This window comes from Octopus sinensis, linkage group LG2 (assembly GCF_006345805.1).
Source record: "Octopus sinensis linkage group LG2, ASM634580v1, whole genome shotgun sequence".
NCBI lineage: Eukaryota > Metazoa > Mollusca > Cephalopoda > Octopoda > Octopodidae > Octopus > Octopus sinensis.
Genome location: NC_042998.1, coordinates 167,405,914 through 167,415,477, shown reverse-complemented (window position 1 = coordinate 167,415,477; position 9,564 = coordinate 167,405,914). Strand labels below are relative to the sequence as shown.

General features: G+C 35.6%; 1 protein-coding gene across 1 annotated transcript in view; it reads right to left on the bottom strand.

The window, feature by feature from the left end:
• Nucleotides 1–218: 218 nt before the first annotated feature.
• The window catches only part of LOC115226680 (keratin, type I cytoskeletal 9-like), a 66,472-nt gene continuing 57,126 nt past the window's right edge, over nucleotides 219–9,564 (bottom strand). The window contains exon 3 of the mRNA XM_029797699.1: nucleotides 219–337. Within this exon, the coding sequence (XP_029653559.1) occupies nucleotides 219–337 (119 nt within the window). The remainder of the gene's footprint in view (nucleotides 338–9,564) is intronic.

Genomic DNA, 9,564 nt, shown 5'->3' with positions numbered 1-9,564 from the left:
CTTGAAATACTTAAAATATACCCTAAAATATGTCATATATACAGTAAAATGTTTATCAGATGAAAATTAAATGAAGAAAAATTTAATATTCAGGTAAAATTAATACACTTCTAAAGTAGAATCTGTTTGATCTTTAATCAATCTACGTTAAAAACGTAAAGAGCAAAATTATTTTTAACACCATATGCGGATTAACCAACAAAGCTAGCTTGCGAAATTCAAAACCAGCCAATTTCAGAAATAGCCAGATTTTTAGTAACTTCGGATTTCTGGAAGCCGGATAAAAGACCCAGTACTGTGTTACCTAATAAAACTGTAGTGACTGGAAGTAAATTAGCTAAAAAATATATTAAATTATATTCAATTAAATCATATTAGATCAAATTAAATTGTAATTGCTGTTATTAAGAAATGTATTCCTCCAACATTTATATAATGTTACCGTTCCCTGTTACTGTAATACAGATGGGGAATAAAATATTACCAGGTGAAACTGTAGTAAACGAAATTAAATACTAATTCAAATGGAGGTATGACTTAAATGTTACCGCATGACAGCAGTCTAATCAAAGGGTATTAATTAGTTCAAAGTGGTGTAATTACGTTCACTAAATGCAGGCTTAAAGTTAAATGTCAAGTTTCAAGTAGTACCTTAGCTCAACAGCTCTGAATATTCATAGCACAATCGTCTGGTTACTTGGTATATCAATGATAATTAGCCTTTAGTATATTATTACATAGTGTTGTAATACAAGATATATCATTTTTCATAAATGTGCAATTTTAATTTTGCTATGAAATGTTAAGACAGTGATTATAGAGGCGCAGGCTTTGTTATGTGTTTAAAAAGCTTTCCTTTCAACCAAGCGGTCTCGGGTTCAGTTCCCCCTGCGCGACAAATTCGGCAAGTGCCTTTTACTACAGTCCCGGGCCGATCAAACCCTCAATGAGTGGATTTGACGGACCGAAATTGAAATAAGCCCGTCATGTTAAATATATATATATATATATATATATAAATTTACAGCGAGCCACCGATTGGTGCAACCAGTCATAGTACGACGACAGGAATTAGAATACGAGATGTCCATCTCCTATCAGCTCGTAGCGTTCCTCTTTCCGGCAGCTGATGCTGAAGAAGAGACGATCACTTCGAAATGCATGCATCCATTAGACAAGCTGTCGAGTGCTTCGGACTCTGATTTGGTGTGTTTGCACCTATTTGTCTGCAACAAGAAATTTCCTCCATGACAAAATACAAGGAATGTCTTTCTTACGGGTTCCATTATGCTCTAAGCATATTTGAACTGGTAACAAGTTTATAAGTATTCAGATATGTATACAATTTTTAAAAAATGCATCACTGTGTAAAGTTAACACTGAGTTAATATTATATGTTTCTTATGAAATTTTTCGTGAGCAGAAAACTGCATTTCAACCGGGTAAGTTTCAAGTCAGGATAGAAAAACTCGGTCACAGCTAAAATGTTCTGTGTATTTTCTTTTTTTGTTTTACACCACCAAAACAAAAACAACAACAACAAAAACAGATCAAAGAGAAAGAAAACGAAACAAGAAAATGGTGTGCAATGCATTAATACACACCGCACGCACACACGCACACACATACACATATACATACATACATACATACATACATACATACATACATACATACATACTCACAACACATACTTTCCTGCAATTTCTTACTGAACCACCTGTACAGGTGATATGTTTATAGTGGTCAAATGTTTATGTCATGCATTAGCTCACTCCTTTCCTCAAATCGGCATTACCTTTACATGTGAACGGTGTACCACATGTCAGAGGTTGAACAGATCACAAAGCAACATGAGGTAAAGTGTTTTGCTCAAGAACAAAACGCAATGCCTAGTCGAGGAATCGAAACCAAGGTCTCGCGATCCTGAGGGCGACACCTTAGCCACTATGCAACGCGCTTGGTGGTTATACGCACACGCGCACGCACATACACACACGCACATACACGCCCTCCCATCCATCCATCCATCCATCCATAGATACACACATTTTCAGCTAATAGAGGCATGGAATTTGGCCAAAAGAAGTGTTGATATTTGGTTATAGAACGAGGAAAGTCAGTCTCCAAAACGCAGAACCTGTGCATCAACGGTTTCTCTATCTCCCCCGTTTCACACAAAGAATGTCACAAGTACCTAGGCATAGACGAAAATGTATCATATGAGGCCACTGTGAATAAAGACAGTGACCCGAGAATATTACACTAGACTTACGAAAATGTGACAGTTGGAACTCTCCTCTTACAACAAAACAATATCCCACAATGCATTTTCAGTGCCAGTGTTGATCCCAACATTTGGGATACTTGATTGGTCTGTAGAGGAAATCCACTCCATAGATATCAAAACCTGCAAAATCCTGAAAACAACTGGGAACTTCTACAAAAACAGTGATGTTGACAGGTTCTATCTAAGAAGAAATGAAGGTGGAAGAGGCCTGAGATCAGTGCAGACGGCCTTCGAATGTCGTATGGTATCACCCAGACAGCACTTGCTAAACAACAGCAGCAAAAACAAATATATTAATGCAGTGCTGAAAAGTGAAGTGAGCAACATTGTACGAGTTGGCAGTGAACTCCTTGGGAAACACTCTCTTCCTGATGATTTCCTATACAGCCGCAAAACAGCTGAGATCTCTTATCTCAGAGAAGACTTCAATGGAAAGTACGCAGCATACTAAAAGAAAAAGCCCACGCATGGGTATGTTGCTCGGAAGCTTGAAGAAGACAGTAGAATTGACACGAAGCGCAGCTTCTCTTGGACACAAGACCACTTCATCACATCACACTTTGAAGGCTTTGCATTTGCAATCCAAGAACGTGAGATTGCGCAAAGTACCTGGTGAACAAGAGAGACAGTGACGCTTTTGTAATCCCAAGGTGCAACCGCATATGTAGGCTATGCCATGTTTCCGGGGAAGACATTACGCATGTGATTAGCAGTTGTCCTAAAGTGTCATCACGGTACTACCTTCCTATGCAGAACGACGTTTTTGCTAACACAATTTACAATGCCATCCGCAAAAAAGACTGTTCTGAAATAAACTTAGAAAATCCCTTTGCTATGGAATGCATTCATAAACACCAACTGAAGGAATACTGGTGGAATATTCCCATCAAAGCTTCTGTCAAATGCAAGCATAGAGGCCGGATATTGTTTTTTGGGACAGAGGGGCAAAGGTATGTACCATCATAGATGTTAGCTGCCCTGCAGATATAAATATCTTTCAAAATCAAAGAAAAAGAGTATATCTGTGGGCAACTGCTACATATATACTCTGAATGGATTTGGTAGACGGAAATGAAGATGCTCGGCGTTTATATGTATATATATATATATATTATATATATATATATATATATATATATATATATATATATATATATATAATACAAATAAGAAAATGGAGAAACAAATTTAGTTTCTTCATCAATGATGGATTATTTATTCATTTAGCGAAATGAGAACATCAATAGCATACATATATATCTTATAATTCAATACATATAAGATATAAGATAAGAATACAAATTATAAAAGTCATAATATAAATTAATGAAATCATTAGTGTAACCCACTATCCCATAGTGGCTTACACCCATAACCCCTATCTTACTTTGTGCTATATATATATATATATGTATGTATGAATGTATTTATGTGTTTGTGTGTGTGTTTTTGTGTGTGTGTGTGTGTGTGTGTGTGTGCACGCGTGTGTATGTGCATGTGCGTGAGTGTGCCAGTTAGTTTCCTTGCGTATGCTCATTTGCTAGACTTCTGATGTCCCCTCGAATCGCTTGTGTGTATTTGCAGTAGCACACAACACACACACACACACACATGCAGAAACACACCCACACACTTGCTTATACAGTGACCCTCGTGTGGTGTTCGAATATTTATGACTGTTACATACTCGAGGACTGTAATTTTAGATTCAGTATACGATGTAAAAGCGTTGTCACATCCGAATATTTTTAATATCTCGTTCAGTTCAGATTACATAAGATATCCATCAATCTCTCTCTCTCTCCCTCTCTCTCGTACTCACATGATAACTACACACACACACACACACACACACACACACACACACACACACACACATATATATATATATATATATATATATGTATAATATATATATATATAGTATATATATATATATATATATATATATATGTATATGTATTGTATACATATATGTACACATATATACATATGTATATGTATACGCACACACACATATATATATATATACATACATATATATATACATATATATGTATATGTATACATACATACATATATATATATATATATATATATATATATATATATATATATATATATATATATATATGCAAGCACGCCTATACACATCCATGCACATACATATGCATACGTATTATATCTGTATGTATATATTTATTTGTACACGTGTGCTAACTTATTTACTTAAATAGAAATATACACACACACGCACACGTGCTCGCAAACACACATACATACACGCACAAACACATACACACACAAATTTCTCTTTAAGTAAATATATGTTATCACACGTGTACAAACATATAATTACACAATACAAATAGTCATATGTATGTGTGTATGTGTGTATCTGTGTGTATGTGTATATAAATGTATACACACACACATCGCATACACACACATAAGGCTTCTAAGTGAAGACCAGCCGCAGGGGCCTTGAACTCTTGGCTGTTTACTCTCTGGAACCAGAAGAAAAATTTCAATCCACTGGTTTTGAAATTCCAGCTACATTACTGATAAAACACACACACACACACACACACACACACACACACACACACACACACACACACACACACACACACACACACACACAGATGTGTAGATTAAAAGCAATGTGTAGATTATAAAGAGTAACATATAATCCAATATGGCATATCTTTAGTATAAGTTACATTTGTTTCTATTCTGCTCCGTTTCTAACGCCATTGTACGTAATTGATTTTGTGTGAAAGTTACTCAATATTTGCGGTTAATCATATTGGAGTGCAAGGCGGTGAGCTGGCAGAATCGTTAGCACACCGGTCAAAATACTAAACAGCATTTTGTCCGTCTTCGTGCTCTGAGTTCAACTTCCACCGAAGTCGAATTTGCCTTTCACCCTTTCAGAGGTTCGTAAAATAAAAACCGGCCGTTCACTGGTATCAATGTAATCGACTTACACTCCTCCCATGAAGTTGCTAGCCTGGTTTCAAAATTAAACCAATTACACTGGAGTGGCATTTCGTCAAACTGCTTAGAGGAGTACAGTTCTATGTTTAAGAGATGAGGAATTATGTACATCATTGACTTTATTTACATTATTTACATTCGACGGATAATGTCAAAATAAGGGTAGACGAACATCGCAAAGCTGTGACACGAGGAGATATTGATAAATCGGGTTTAGTCGAAGAGTGAAAGAAAAAAAAAAAGAAAAGCAGAAACAAAAAACCAAAAGAAGAATTATAGTTACGTTACCTTTGATCGTAAAGCCATATAACTACTTGATGTAGAATCAACGGAAAGGTTTTAGCCTGCAATACAGCTGCTCAATGCGGAGAAGGTGTTCTTCAATCTGCAAACAATATTTATCTCTTACCGGACGAAGTACTTTTTTGTTGATTTTACCTTGACAAAAAAGTAAACTACACATATTATTCTTAAACAAGAATATTATTGACAGTGGCTAAAACTTCGAAGTGACTGCCAATAATATTTTTGTTTAAAAATAATAAATTTGAACTCTACAAAAGTATAGAGTAACACATCAGATTATCGTGAAATTGTTTTTAGTATAACGGTACCTAAAAACAAACATCAGTATATACGTGTGTGTGTGTGTGTATGTATGCATGCATGTATGTATGTATGTGTGTGTATGTGTGTGTATGCTAAATTTTAAATGAACGTTTATGATTTTAATATAAATGATATCAGGTAATGTAAAAGCACTTAGCTTATAAACTACCTACTTGGCTTATAAGCAGAACATGCACTCCATAAGTGATTCGTACCTATCACATATCGAGAAAATTCTCAACTGATTACACTAAAATACGTTTGTATTTTAGTATAATCCGGCCATATTTGTTCGTATACGTGTTTATACCATTTATATTTGAAATTTGAGCGTTGTTTTACGATTACAGTGGAAATGCGACCAAAGACGCAAGGGACGAACATTTTGACACATAATATAAATAAGAGAATTTAACAGTTTTTGTGAGGTATTTGATAGTTGGAAAGACTTTTCTACTATGTAATTATGACTATACCTAAGTATTTATATTCTATGGAATTAATTCTTGTTCAAAATATAGTATGGCAGTTAATTTCATTTTCATTTTCATGTTTCGATCGCATGTGATTCACGCGTCTATCACGTGTGCAGACCCCATTTTCAACCAATAACAGTCAAGTGTTCACGTGATAATTCTAGAAAATTCCTGCAGCGACGGCTTTATAAGAAACCGATTTTGGTACGATATTTCAGTGAGAGTTCGGTATTACTTCGCTTCAGTTCTAAAGAAATTCTCCTCTCAAGCTGTTTTCACTGCTACATACTCAAACCAGTGCGATTTTCCTAATAGCTATCTTCACAGCTATATACCAACTCGGAGACGAAGAATCAACGCCATACGCCATACTCTGCGCCGAGGAAAGACAGCATTAGCTTAATGGCTAAGATATCAAAATCACGGTAGACGAGTCCGGATATATTTACTAATTTTTTATACCGCATTGACACATCTACTTGTCGAAATAACAAAGAGAGAACCACAAGATAGATGCAAAAATATTCACCATATTTAAAGCACACTGTACACAATGTATCACTGAGCTTCAGTGACACACACATACACAGTATATATATATATATATATATATATATATATATATATATATATGAGTACTCAGTTTAGTTTACCATTAAGGCTCCGGGTTGAACTGCTTATCAGACGCGGCTGGAAGTGGTTTCTCCTTGAGCAGGTAGATATAGATTAAAGTCAAAAATGTAAGAGCAAAGCATTTGGCATCACTCAACAACATTTAATTTAGAGAGAATATAAGAACACACGCACACAAACACACACACAGGCCCTACACATGTATATATGTGTGTCTCTAAATTGTTTCAGTCGTCAGACTGTAGCTATGCTGGGGCACCTCCTTGGCTGGTTATATTCGAACAAATCGACCCCAGAACTTTTTTAAAGCCTAGTACTTATTCTGACAGTCTCTTTTGCCGAACTACTAAGTTATTGGGACATAAACCCACCAACATCGATTGTCAAGCGGTGATAGGGGACAAAAACTCTGACACAGTCACAGACAGACAGACAGACACACACACACACACACACACACCTCACATATATGTGCATGTGTAGTGGGATATAAGGAATTTATAAACTTTCGAGAGAATGATTGAAATAATGGTTTTTTGAAGTACATATCATTAAGCTATATACACATGCTATTCTTTACAAATGTACGTGGCTGTGGTTAGAAGCTTGCTTCCCAATCACTTAGTTCCGGGTTCAGTCCCACTGCGTGGTACCTTCGGCAAGTTTCTTCTACTATAGTCTGGGTTTCCCATCAACGGAATTTTGCTTCGTGGGTATTTTTCCTTCCTTCCAAGGTTAATTCGCGTGCTTTCAACGAATGCGACATCGAAATCATGCGTAAACAGCTCCTTTCCCCAGAAACAGGAAAGATTTGGCTGCTATTTCTAGCAGGCCCTGCTACCATGTAACAGGTATTTCGGGTCCCTTATCGCAAATAATTGTTACGTGGTAGCAGGGCGTGCTAGAAATAGGAGCCAAATCTTTGGAAGTGAGATACGTTGAATCGAAAAAAACCTATTCGAAAAAAAACCATGGAAAAAAATTGTTTCACACCGATGTTACGAAATATTTACCGTATTTTTAAAGTTATTTTCTCTTTAAAATATTTTTTTATATATGCCAAAAGATTTTGTGTAATGGTATTGACTTGAAAATAATAAAAAAAAACATTAAATTATTGTCTGTTAAAAGAAAACTAAAATATAAATGCTGTACACACAACTTACATGTTTGAATTCACATTAAAAATATTTCTTTTGAAACGCTGTTCGATTTTTCTTTTCAGCGTTGAATGTCCATCATCCCACTTCCATTACACACACACACACACACACACGCGCACACTTACATTCACATATACTCACACGAGTTGAAACGGTGTTTGATTTTTTTCTCACCGTAGAATTTCCATCATCCTACAAGTTTGCTGTCACCTCTTCCTTTCTCATTCATATGTTGTGACGGAGAAAAGCACAAGAGTATTATTATAGTATATATATATATATATATTGATAAAAAAAGTAAGACAACAAAAGAATGAAAGAGACCTCGATATTATGTAAATAGAGGAATTTATCTGTAAATGTAATATGTGACAATTATTCGGTACCCATGATAAAACACCGAGTTTCGGATGCCGAGGTGAAGATCCACGCCGTCATCTCTTCAGTTATCCGGCCATCGAAAAAATGCTATGAAAAATGACCGTTATAGAAAGGGTCAAGTGAGGGTGGATAAGTGTATACTTTTAGGTGCATGCACATTGTGTAGGTATAAACATGTGCGCTTACGCGAATACTATGAACCGTTTTACCCCTTACTTTTACTCCCTCCCCTTACTTAGCGGTCATTAAGAAAGCGCTTTTGTCTTAATAACGGTCAATCACACAGTAATTTCCCTTTGTATAACGGTCATTCTTCATAGCATTTTTTCCGGATAACTGAAGAGATGGCGGCGTGGATCTCCACCTCGGCATCCGAAACTCAGAGTTTTATCATGGCTACCGAATAATTGTCACATATTAACATTTACGATATATATATATATATATATATATATATATATATATATATATATATATATATATATATATATATATATATATATATATACATATATAATGTGTGAGAGAGAGGAGAGAGAGAGAGAGAGAGAGGGGGGTAGGGGTAAAGGAGTCTATATACGTGGATTAAGCGATGCTATGAAATTATCTGCAGTCCATACGAGCGAGACGAGGTATGACTGTTAGTTAATACAAGCAAAACATTTTATACAGTCTAATTATGACATGACAGGAGGACACGGCAGGCACTTTGTGTGAACCACAAGCATATATGTGTGTGTTTGTGTATGTGGTGTGTGTGGTGTTTGTGTATGTGGGGGGGGTGTCTGTGTGTGTATATATATATATAATATATATATATGATATATATATATATTATATATATAATAATATATAATATATATGTATATGCATTCTCCATTTTCGTTGTATTATATATGTATACATACACACAAACATGTATACACACATACTCACACACACACACACACTCACACACACACAGACACACACACACACACACACACAACATACTATTACCAGACTGTAGACC